The 13,070-nt window shown below is 47.2% G+C and overlaps 1 protein-coding gene across 8 annotated transcripts in view; it reads right to left on the reverse strand.

Annotated features, from left to right (window-relative positions):
• Nucleotides 1–8,648, reverse strand: part of MAP7D1 (MAP7 domain containing 1) — a 57,441-nt gene extending 48,793 nt beyond the window's left edge. For 7 of the 8 annotated variants that reach the window (XM_033157697.1, XM_033157695.1, XM_033157692.1 and 4 more), the window contains exon 1: nucleotides 8,210–8,647. In XM_033157697.1, the coding sequence (XP_033013588.1) occupies nucleotides 8,210–8,273 (64 nt within the window). In that variant the 5' untranslated portion in view covers nucleotides 8,274–8,647. Of the gene's footprint in view, nucleotides 1–8,209 lie in introns of all 8 variants that reach the window. The other variant, XM_033157694.1, reaches the window with a different exon arrangement.
• Nucleotides 8,649–13,070: the final 4,422 nt, after the last annotated feature.

Here is a 13,070-nt window from a genome sequence, read left to right on the forward strand (position 1 = left end):
TGACAGCACCTCTCTGCGCGTAAGCAGTCAAAATAACTCTTTTTGCAGGGTGAGAGAGAATGTAGATTGCTTAGAAGAAAATAAACTTAGAAGAGAGTGGTTTTAAGAAAATCCCTGAGGGGACCCTGTACAAAACTCAGGCTGAGTCTGAAATTGCCGGGCCGCTGAAGCATCCTTTGTGGATGGATGGCCTATGTGTGCACACGGAGTGCGCTTTTCTATACGTGTGTGCACACATACCCTGGAGAGACATCAAGAAAAGATAGCGGAGGGCTGGAGCCATTCCGTACCTGTGGCTTGGCAGGGACTAAGGGGCTGCGTTAGGCTCTGGGGTGGGAGCCAGGCGTTGGCTTACACTTGGGTTAAAATATACATGAAGGAAAGCCAGCCAGGGAACCTGAGATGCCCTGCAAGGCCTGTCACTCCCAATCACAAGTGCTCTGTCACGGTGCAGCTTTCTCCAAGCTGAAAGACATAGGGAGCCCAGGGAACGCAGTGCCAGGGCACCTGCTACTTCTTGGCTATGGGAAACGGTTGGGCAGATTTAGAAGAACACCTTGGAAAACGACAGCAGGGGCTGCTATAGGGCGCCTACACATGCACACACCGCTCAGAAAAATCTGGGGTGTAGGCAATCGTCACAGGACCACCCAGCATCTGTGCCCTTTCTTGCAGAAATCCAGCCATGATCCCCAAAGCGCAAATGGTGACTGAGGGAAGGGGAAAACACTTTGTGTGCAGAATCATGTGCTGGAACAGGGGCTCCACAAACATGCACACCAAGTTGCCAGTGGTAACCCCGTCCTTTGAATTGGAGGGTGGAGCTGGGGAGAAGGCTCGTCCCCATGGCTGCACTGAGCTTTAGAACTATCTAGAAAGCAATGAGAACCTCACTGCTTTCTAAGCACCTCCGAAATACAGTGGGACTTTGTGGACGAGTCCCTTCCTCCCCAGCCTCCACCAGCACCAATGTGTCCCCAACTGGGCTTCAGAGGTGCTCAGAAAGAGGCCTGCAGACCAAATAGTTAGATGTATTAGGCAATGTCAAGCAAGTAAAGTCATACACTGGCTGCATTCACACATAAGGCAATGGTTTGTTTTAACCATGGGTTTGTTCAACAAACGCCAAGCCAGCTCACAGATGACCAAAGAATCCATGGCTTATTCCTACGCTTAGCTTGTTTTCCATCAGCTCTTGTTACATGCCTCTGTAGCCTGAAGCGCCTCTGGAGAGGGGTCACCAAAGAGACCACAGTTAAGGTACCAGCTGGGTTCAGTCGTACACCAAATGATAGTTAAAACAAGCTGCAGTTTGCAAGCCGACAACAAATCATGGTTTCATGTCATGGTCTGTTGGCAGGAAACAAGCCATAGTTAGTCTACTGAGCTGGGTTTGCACGTTCAAACAAACCAGTCAAGTGAAACAAACCACAGTTCAGTGTTGTGTGCACCAGGCCACTAAATAGCTCCTTTCTCCCAAAGCACGTCTACCAGAATCTTTCACAGCCCTACCTGGAGATGCCTGAGATTGAATCCGAGACCTCTTGCGTACACAGAAAGCGCTTTGCCACTGAGCTGTGGCCCTTCCCCTGCTTTGATGCTTCCTTACAACGGCTCCCCCCCCCCCCGGAACCCTGCTTGGCATACCCTGTGCACTGCGCACAGATTCCACAACTGCCTGAGCCTCCCCCATCTGGAGATCATCGAAACAGGAAAGGAAAGGAATGTCCTGCTTCATTCTAAACAATGGAAGGCTCTGAATTTTTCATCTGCCTGAGAAACAGGCAGCTAGGAGAGCTAACACAGAGCTTTGGTTGCTCGACAAAAGAAAGTTTGATCAATTAATTCATTAATTCAACCATCTGACGCAGCAATCTCGGGTTAGGGGTGACTCAGCCATCTCTGCAAGAGGGCCTGCCATGTGGGAGGGGCTTGTTCATCTCCTTTTCATTCCTCCATCCCACACAAGGGGCCACCAGGCCATGCTTAGCCATGTCTTTTCTAGCCAGAGCTGCTGGGTGGAGCTCATGAAGCGTACGCAAAGCCAGCCTCAGGGCAAACTCCGATTATTCAGCGATCACGCTGAGTGTACATTTGGGGCCTGGTCACTTGTTCCCTACCAGAACGATTGCAGGACAGCAGCAAAAAAGAGTTGGGGTTGGTGGGACTGCAGTGACCGCTCAACCATACAGTGGTACCCCGTGTTACGTATGCGATCCGTTCCAGGTCGCGCCACGTAACCTGGGCATACGTAACGCGAACGCACACACAAAAAAAGAAAAAACCGGAAGTTCGCGTTTTTTGCGCTTCTGCGCATGCGCGAAGTGCGCACCGTGGAGGACTTCCAGGTCGTGAACGTACGCAACTCGAACGTACGCAACACGGAGCATACGCAACACAAGGTATGACTGTACTCCAAGCCGTCTCCTGTTTGTGGCTTAAGAAGCTGCCACATATCTGGTCAAGCTATTGCTCCACCCAGTACTGCAGGGGGACAAATGGAGTGTTTGTTAGCAGCTTGGGTGGATTCAAAAGAGGACTGGAGAAATGCACAGAGGGTAAGGATATCAATGGCCATGTTCTACCTCCACTGCCTTAGACTTCCAATTGCTAGGTATCACAGGTGGGGAGAGAGCTTTTGCTTCTGGGTTCTCTTTGTGAGCTGCCCATTGGAATCAGTTTGGTCACTGCAGAATTTGGCCTGACCCAGCAGAAAAGCTCTTCTGATGTTCAGGCTTGTGGAGACTGTTCTGTGTGCTTCTTACTAGAATCCTGAGATCCATATACCGGAGCCAGCTGCAAAAAACAAGCATTTAGCGTTCAAGAGTTCTGAGTCTGGGAAGCTATTCTGAGCACCAGAAATGGCCTGAACTCAAAGTCCTTCCATACAGACATCAGCTACTGGCGGAGTAAGGTGGACCAATGGTATGACTCTACCTAACACAGCTTCCTAACTCCCGAATCTAATGGAAGGTCTGGATGGATGGTTTGCAGCGCACTAGGGCTACAGGTGGGAACATCTTGCTAGGCTGGAGGAAGGGCTTTCGGTCAGTAATGGAGCACCTTCGGCAGTTGTAATCCTTGCACACACACCCCACCATATGACTGCAGCCCTGAGCTGGAAATCAAGGAGCAATAAATGAGTTGGTTCAGCTGGGGTAGGGTGGGAATAGAGCACCTATTTGGCTGGGGTGCTGCTGAATACAAGCCCCAACCAAGAGGCCCACAAGGCTCTCTCTCTCTGCAATGCCAGACTGCTGATCCTCAGGCCTGTGGAATAGTATTTTCCACTGGATTATCTTACTGCAGAGGTGGGTAGACGGGTGGGAAGCCTGTGGCCCTCCAGATGGGGGTGGACTCCAGCTCCCATCAGTCTCAGTCAGCATGGGTGACCGGGGATGCAGTCCAACAACACCTGGAGGGCCACAGGTTCTCCACCCCTGCTTTGTGCAGGGAAGCCTATCGTGGGAAATGTCTTGTCCCACACTTCAGTCTCCCCATCCCCCACCAGAAATCTCTGTTTGCCTTGTATTTACTTTTTCTAATCTTCTAATATGGCGAGGGGGGTCAATAAGTTTTTGGGTTTTGCAGCAGCAGGAACTGACAGCAAAAGATAGGGCTTGCTCCCAGGTCTGTGGCAAAAAGATGATTTGAAAACCTGATCCAAGCCTGACCCTTTGTCCAAGGATCAGGGCCTAAAGCAGGCGAATGTCTGTTTGGAAGAACAGGTTGGTGGGCATCAGTAGGCTGCACAACCTGCAATTAATGGGGAGAGAAAAGGCAGAGAAGAGCAAGCAGCCAGAGGCCAGGCTGAGACTAGAGCAAAGGCTGGTTGTCTACCTTGGGCACTGAGCTAAAAATGTGAAGCATGATAAAAGCCACCCAGGCTGACTTGTCAAGGGAGGAGAGATCAATTAAAACATCATACAACATTCCTGATAAACAATTCAGTTTTGAAAGTATTAACATCTCCAACGCATTAAACAGGCAATGCCAGTCATGGTTTGAGGCTGCATAAGGGGCTGGAGCCACAGCTCACACAAAACAGGGGGAACTGATAAGCAGCAACACGGATGAGATGCTATGGCAACAAGCAATTTCACAAATGGCCATTTAGCGAGCACATTGCAGCTGTGGGGTCCCGATCCTGATTGAAGCTCAGTTGTGGGATGGGGTGGGGGCTTTAACCCTTTGGCCCCTGCTGCAGTCCAGATTAGATTTCACCCCCCTGCTCAATGTTTGCTGCTTACTTTTTAAAAGTAATTCATGCAATTGATAATTCTGTTAATGGCATCTCATCTAGTTTGGCAGAGAGAGAGGGGGGGACCTACGAACCTAATACAGACACTGCCAGGCCACAGTTTCACCTAGCTCAGTATTGTCTGCACCAGGGATGGGGAACCTCGGACCTAGGGGGCAAATGTGGCCTTCAGGTCTCTCCACCTGGCCCTCGGAAGTCTCCTGAAGGTCACGTGCCTCATTAGCCCTGCTGGAGTGTTTCTGCCTAGCTGAAATGTCTTTGAACGGATGGATGGAGAATTGAGAGGGGTTTGTGACATTTACACCAGTATTTCTCCAGCTGTTTTTGGACTACAACTCCCATCATCCCTAGCTAGCAGGACTGGTGGTCAGGGATGATGGGAATTGTAGTTCCAAAACAGCCGGAGAGGCCTAAGTTTGAGAAACACTGATTTACATTATCTGTTCCATCCATTTTTTTTTTATTTTGCCTCTCACATGTGGTACCCAGAAGGTAGACCAGGAGAGAATGTGGTCCTCAGGCTGAAAATAGTTCACCACCCCTGATCTAGTGGCAGCTTTCCATGGTTTCAGACAGCATGTGCTCTACGGTTGAGCCACAGCAGTATTGTCTGCAATGACTTGGCAACAGATCTACTGGAGTTTTTCCCAATAGTACCTGAAGATGCCAGGGATTGAACCTTGGACCATCTCTGTGCAAAGCAGAAGCTCTGCCACTGAGCTATCTCATCCCTAGTGCACATCCATAGAGAAGCCTGCACACAAACATTAAAATGTATCATGCGGACACGGTACACAATCCTCCATTTCATACACTACAGATGCTGAGATGCACTCTGAACTGTTGAAAACCTACTGTAGGGCAATTATGGTTTTCTATCCTATCTTTAAGCACCGTCTTGGCTTTCAGATCCATGGAAGATAAGCTGCTGCATAGGAAACAACATTAGGAGCAGGCAGAGGAAAGTGTGATGCTCGGCATGTCAACAAGCATGACCCCATGATCATGCTGCAGGATACTGGAGGCTATGAGCTTCCCTTCATATATACCATCCAACACACAGCCCACATTGCTTAAGACAACTACAAGTCATACTAGAGTATAGGGGCAAGAACCTGCATGACCCACACACATGCACACAATTCAGGCCCAGAATGCAGCAACGCAGAGCTCGCCTGCCCCATAGCTTGGAATGGTGCAAACAACTGAGAGGTCTCTCCAAGGGCATGGAAATGATCTCCAAGCACTTGAGAGAGAATCAAATTAGCACCAAGAGGGCCTCCTGTCAAGCAGCCTCTTAGGAGTGAGGGAAAGGGGGAGGGGGGAGCACCACCAGGCCACATTTCCTTGCTGCCTTTATGCTGTTCATATTCCAGCCTCTGCCTGCATGTTTCCAGACGTTTTAAATCCCACAATGTGCAGTTAATTCTAGCTCCAGATCCCCTGTGAGGTCTCTATGGGAAGTAGCAACTTGGGGGGTGGGAGTGGCTTCTTCTTCCACCTCCATACCTCAGAAATTGAGAGCTACTTCCCATTGCTTCTTCCTAAGTACACACATTAGAAGCCTGGAAATTTGGGGCAGGCCTTTCCAAACCTAAAAAAAAAAAAATGAAAATAATGAATCCAACCTCATCCAGTCAAGCCTGTTGGCCTAGATCCAAAAACTAGGAGTTTGTTCAAATAGCTTTCCACATATCTGCATTCTCAGAGCATCTGCTTTGCATGCAGAAGGTCCCAGGTTCAATCCCTGGCATCTCCAGGGAGGGCCAAGAGAGAATCCAGCCTGAAATCTTGGGAAGCCGCTGCCAGTTAATGTAGACAATAATAATGAGCTAGATAAACCAATGGTCTGACTCGGTATCAGGCAATTCCCTGTGCCTTTGGCTCTTTCTGCATCACCTCTGGGATACCCCAGCCAAAAAACCTAGCAACCACTTTCCCTTACCCAGGCCTTCCTACTTCCCCATGTAAAACCTCCAGTGCTTTCCAGTAAATGCACCCCTCCCTGTCTATAACACACTCAACCCCATCACTGGCAGTGAGTGGTGATAGGAAGTCCCCCATATCCCACTGGTTTTGCCACTCCCCTTTCTTGTTGGTTGCTTCTTCATTGCACTCAAGTCACCAGTTACTTGGTAGGAGTCAGCAAAACCCAAAATAAGACAACTCACAGACACTGCTTCATCTGGCCAGGTCCCAGGCATGCTAAAGTGGCCTCAGAAGGCAGCCACACCCCTTCCTACTTTAACCCAGCATTTGCCAATTCCATGGCCTTCAGAACAACCCCCTTGTTACTGCCAGCCTACATTTCACTTGGCAAGATTCCCCACTGCGTAACTACACCAAAGTAACCACCTCACTTTCCCAACATTCAGAGAACAAAACCAAAGTTTGCCAGTCAAGAAGAAATGGTTCCACTTTAGCTCAATCTTCCATGGGGGGACGGGGACAAAAGGCGTAACCAAGAACTTCAAATCTTAGCAGTTCAAAGTAAGCTGCAAGGCGAACATATTGATTCATGAGGTCCTTAACACTGGACCCTGCTTATTTGCTGTCATCTTCTAAAGCCGGTCTCTGAAACCAAGGACAAAGGAAATGGCCAAGCCCTGAAGTTTTCAAAGGAACTTTAAGCCCCAAGCTGCAGATGATTTCAGAAAGCAGGCCTTTAAAGAGTTCTGGACAAAAAAAAACAAAAAACAAAGCAGAACTCCAAAAAGAAACCCAGAAAGCAAATTCTCTACAAATGAAGCAAACACATACTCACACAAGCACACAAAACGTCCTGTCCAAATTCTAGCCAACACAGCCCACACACATGTGTGCCGGCAAAAATTTCCAGGCTGTACAACAGAGACAGGATGTTGCCTTTGCAGACAAGCAGATATTTGGTGTCTAGCGGGAAAATGGCAAAGATTATCTCTCTCTATTTGACTGCACACACACAGAGAGAGAGAGACACAAGTGGCAAGATGCTAAGATTCCGACAAACTTCACTGGCAGAGGACCAAGAGTTCCATCTCAAAACGTTCGCCAGGGACAAAAAAAAATGACCCTTTAATTGGAGAGCCAGTCCCAACTTTTCCCTCCAAGCGGCAGGGAAGTTTAATCCATTGTGGGGCTGGGCCCTGCCCCCCTTCCCTCCCGAGTCCACCCTCTCACAAAAAACCCAGTCGCACAAGCAAGAGCAGAACTAGGCCCACGACGGAGCCCTTTCTGTGGCCACCCCGGGGTCCTGGGCCTGGACACCTTCAAATTCGGCTAGGCTGAACTTGGAACGGCTTTTCTTTTTTCTTCTCAACAGCGACCAGGGGTTGACCTCCCCCACTCACAAAGTCAGAAGAAAGGGGCAGGTGGTCTCCTCGAGGGCTTGGTCGCCTCCCAAAGGCAGCTGTCGGGAGGAATGCCAATCCGGGGTTGGGTAGGGCTTCGGACAGAGGGTTATTTATAAACCCCACATCAGTGACCTGTGGAAGGCCGGGCACCCACTGCCTCAATATCACAGCAGCGTGGCCTCCAACCGGCCCCCTCCCAAAATGCACCATTCCCTGCATGGGGGATAAGGAATCCTAGTTAAAGAATCAATACTGTATCCTCCTTCACATCCATCCAGCACCCCCGACTCCCCACCCCCCACCCCAAAAAAGGCCCCTGTAGCAACTTGTCCATCAGCTACAGCCAACCGCACAGACAAAATAGCCAGGCGATGAGTTCATGTTTTTGGAAAGGGGGGAGAACAATTAAGAGAACGAATGTTCTACAACTTGCTGCAGCAAACAGACACCCCGGACCCCCTTTTCTGTCCCCACTCGCAGATCTGGGTGGAAATCCGGACACAGATTCAAAGTCTGTTGTCTCTTTCCTCCTCTGCCCCCGCCCCGCTACGCCGCCCTTTCAACAATTTGCAACATCATCCTCTAAAAATGACTTCTTAGCAGAGCAAATATTTACCTCGGATATCATCCGGCTGTTGCTTCACCGAAAAGGCCTTTGCTGCCTCTTCCTTCTTCTCCATGGTGGCTTCTGGGTTGTTGTTTTTTTTAGGTGATGGATAGGGTGGGTGTGATTTCCCTCCCCCACCTTGTCTTTCTCTCCGGGTTCTTATTAATCCCTCCCTCCCGATCCTCTAATTTCTAAAGTAAAGCAGAAATAAAACATATAATCCTATTAGAAACAAAAATAAATCAAGCCCTTCCTCTTTTTTTCATTCCTCCTCCGCCTCCTCCTTCTTCAAGATGATTCCAGCTTCCACCACAGTTTCCGGGCGTGTGGTGGGTGGAGAGAGAATATCCAACAAACTTGCTTCCCGCAAAAAGACTCATAAAATTATCTTATCCGAATGCAACAATATTGGGGAGGAAGCCCCCCCCCCACTCCTTCAAATAAAAAAAATCCTTCTAATTTCCCCACTCAGTGCTGCTGGAATTTGAAAGCGGGGAGGGGGGGATATTTTGCAGCCAGGGAGATTGAAAGCAAATCAAGGGATATATATATTAAAATATATATATTTAAAAACACCACCAGCATAAATCAACCCCGTCCCCTCCTTCTCCAGTTGCAGCAAAAGCAGCAGCTGATATTGCAAAGAGAGTTCCAACTATTGTACAGTCCCTGCCTAGTCTGGCCTCTGAAGCTGGGAGCTACCATGACCAGGGAGACAGAAGGGAGGGATGGAAGCCTTGTTTTACACTCACGCCATGCTCACTTCAGCCCGACTAGTGTATAAAGACACACACATTTGGAGAGCCGAAAATATTTGGACAACGTTTCAAAGCGCTTGGACACCGAAACTAACAGAGGAGCTTTGGGAAACCCAGATTGCCAAACGCACGCACCCCTCTTTGCTTCTGCCTCTTGGTCGCGGCCGTGAACATGTTGAGACTCTGAAAGAGTGACTCATTTAGCAAAAGGGAGAAAAGTTGGTGGGGGGAGAGAAGAGAGAGGATGTAAGATGAAGCCTGTTTGGGGGAATTTCCAGGGCAGATGTGGGGGGCGGCACTCACCACTTCACTTCCTTTACCCGTCATAACAGAAAAGTATGAACAGGCATTAGACGGGGTGTGTGTTTGTGTGCCTTAAACTGTTCTTGTGAGGACCCCCAGCCGTAGGGCTTCAGTGCCACAGCTGGGCCTGACCGCGTGTGCAACCCCCCCCCCCATCAATTTGTCATGCTCTCCTCATCCTGATCTGGTGAGTAGGGCTGTAAGCTGTTGTGCTTAAAAAAATATGGGGGGGGGAGCGGACAAAAAACCCTGCCACTTTGAGCCAGGTGCTTCAAAGCATATGCAGAGTTGTCTTCTCCAGAGGGTAGAGCTTTTCTTCTTTTAAACATTATCCAAAGGCAAGTGCCTGTGATGGACATGATCCATCCAACACTGTTCAAAGGCCTAGTGTCATTTGTCTGAGAAAATAATTTTTTGTTTTGTTTCTTTGCTTTTAACAAGGGAATTTAGTGAACACTGGGTCTCTCCAGATTTGTTGGGACACCAAATTTTACCAGCCACATAATCCCCCCCCCCAATATTTTTATTAGCTTTCAGTATAGCAAAATACAGATTCATCCAGCATAACTTGTATAACCAGTGGGTAAGGAAAGTATGCACATTCTACAGTATCAAGAATATGTCATTTCACGTTTTTATTACTTTTGTTATGCATGTTATTATTTTTCACTGATGGCTGCCACATAAAGAAAGCGAATGAACAGGAGCCATGAGCATGTGCAGAGTGTGCTTTCAGCTCAGAATTGAACCAGCTTTCCAAATAAATTGCTGAGTTCCCCCTTAGTTTGCACCTGGCCCTTCTGGAAAAGTAGCATCCTTTGCCTTTAAATCTACCTTAGATTAGATAAAGTAAAAATAAAAACCAAACTTGTAAAGTGCAGTTAGTGAATTGTAACAAAACTATACTCCTTAACACTCCCACCACTTGTTTTTAGTACATTTTATAGATGCTGTAGGGATTCCAATGCATATAGAACTATGGTGTGGCAGTTCTTCAGGATTAGTGAGCATAATAATTAGTAGTGAAATCATCGCAGGATGTGATCAAGAAATCCAGGGTCCCACTCAGCAGAATGTGCAGGAAGACCTCCAGATGCACCAGGGATGGCTTTCCTACATTTTGAAGTGACAATAATGCACATTACTATCTAAAAAGCCCTGCCCGCACCCCCTAAGACCATTAAGTCCAGATTCTAACATTAGCTAAATGCACCATCACTGGGTAAAATTTTGTGTTGGTAGCATTAGTCAAACGGGGAGACGGAGATCACATCTGCATCACCCATTTAAAGTGCTCTTGTGCCACTTTAAGAGTAAGGGTGCTGAGTATTGTAGGTCTGTGACAAATAAACTGTATGTTTAAATGCATGGTGCGGATGTGACCAGCACTTCCATTGCCGCATATGAGCTACGCTACAGGGAGGGCAGTAGGTCAATGGCAGAGTACTTCCTTTGTATGCAGAAGGTCCCAGTTTCAGTCCTGAGATCTGTAGATAGATATTGCAAATATCTCCTGTCTGAGGCAGCTGGGTTCCTATCAATACCATTGAAACATGGCAGTAGTCATGGATAGACGCATCCCTGGCTGCCACAGCAACTCTCTCCCTCACCAGTCTGAGGCTGATTCGAGAAAGGCAGGGCAGGGGAACCTGTGGCCCTCCAGGATGCTCATCCGCTCAGGCAGCGTGACCAGTCCTCATAGAATTGTAGAGTTGGAAGGGACCCAGAGGGGCTGATGGGAGTTGTAGTCCACAAATATTTGGAGAGTCCTAGTTTCCACAGACCTGAAGTACAGTATAGGAACAGGAGAGCACCCTTACATTCCATCCCCGGTGCAGACTGTGCCCAGAAATTTGAGTAAGTCTTGAATATTCCTCCTTCCCTGCCTTCAGACCTGGCATAGGCAAATTTGGCCCTCCAAATGTTTTGGGACTACAACTCCCATCATCCCTGACCACTGGTCCTGTTAGCTAGGGATGATGGGAGTTGTAGTCCCAAAACATCTGGAGGGTCGAGTTTGCCTATGCCTGCTTCAGACTATAAAAACAATAGATTTGTGTCCAGTTACAGAGGAGTACAGTAGCTGAATAAGCTAGCAAGAGGAGGCTGTGGTTAAGGCAGAGGCCGGGGGTGGGGGGGACAATGACAAATGGAAAGACATCTCCTTGAAAAGGTCCTACTTTGGGGCCAAGAGGAGGATTGGAAAACTGGGGGTTTAGATATATGGATTTAGATATATGGTCAAACCTGAAATTATCTCTGTTGGGCCAGATTTCAACAGTTAAGATGAATGTGCTACCAAGAATGTTATTTTTATTCCAAGTGATCCCTATAATAGACAAGGTGAAATGTTTCAGCAAATGGAAGAAGGTATTATCTAGGTTTATCTGGCAGGGGAAGAATCCAAGAATTAAATATAAATTGTTAACGGATACAAAAGAAAGAGGTGGATTCTCCCTGCCAGATCTAAAAATTTATTATGAAGCTGCAGCATTTTGCTGGTTGAAAACTGGTTTACTTTGGAAGATTCAGATCTCTTGGACTTAGAAGGTTTTGATAATGTGTTTGGTTGGCATGCTTATGTTTGGTATGACGAGATAAAGGCCCACAGAGGTTTCAAAAATCATATAATTAGAAAATCACTGTTCAATGTTTGGATCAGATATAAAGATTTGCTAGAAAGAAAAACACCCTTGTGGCTTTCACCATTGGAGGCTAAGCCCATAAAAGGTTGACTACGGAGGCCAAATGGTTAAATATAGAGATGTCCTGATTGAGCTAGAAGATAAATACATGTTAAAACCATATGTACAGCTTAAAGATAAGTTAAATGATTGGCTACAATATCATCAGATTAATGAAGTCTTTAAAATGGACATGAAAAATATTGATTTCTCATTTGAAAAGTCACGTTTGGAAACAGAGTTGCTTGATACAAAATCAAAAAAATTATCTAAAATGTATACAGTGATACCCCGGGTTGCGTACGTAATTGGTTCCGGTTTACAGTTTGTAACCCGAAAAGTACGCAACCCGAACAAGCGTGCGAAAAACCCGGAAGTAGCGGTTTGCGCATGCGCGAACTGCGCAGAACGCTTCTGCGCATCTGTGCGTCGCGCGCTCCGGGTTGCGCTTCCGGGTTACCGGAGTTCGTAACCCGAAAAGTACGTAACCCGGAGCATACGTAACCCGAGGTACGACTGTAATTTGTTGTTGGAGTGGCACACAAAAGATGAGCAAGTGAAGTCAGTGATGATTTATTGGGCAAAAGATATAGGGCATAATATGTTGAATGACTGGGAGAGATTGTGGAAAAAAGGTATGAAATTTACTGCTTGCAATGTATTGAAAGAGAATATGTGGGAAATGATGTATAGATGGTATTTAACACCTGTGAAATTGGTAAAAATGCATCATGTATCTGATAATAAGTGTTGGAAATGTAAGGAAAAAGAAGGTACCTTTTACCACATGTGGTGGACTTGCCCCAAGATAAAAGACTTCTGGGGGGAAAATTATAACGAACAGAAAAAGGTGTTTAAAAATACCTTTATTAAAAAGCCAGAAGCCTTTTTGCTTGGAATTGTAGGAGACGAGATCCCAAAGAAATACTATACATTCTTTTTGTACGCCACAACAGCAGCTAGGCTATTAATAGCCAAATTCTGGAAAATGCAAGAGATGCCTACGATAAATGACTGGCAGATAAAGATGCTGGAATATATGGAACTCGTCGAGATGACTGGAACGATCCGCGACCAGAAAGAGGAGAGGGTGGAAGAAGACTGGAAGAAATTTAGAGAGTATTT

This window comes from Lacerta agilis, chromosome 8 (genome assembly GCF_009819535.1).
Source record: "Lacerta agilis isolate rLacAgi1 chromosome 8, rLacAgi1.pri, whole genome shotgun sequence".
In the NCBI taxonomy this organism is placed as follows: domain Eukaryota; kingdom Metazoa; phylum Chordata; class Lepidosauria; order Squamata; family Lacertidae; genus Lacerta; species Lacerta agilis.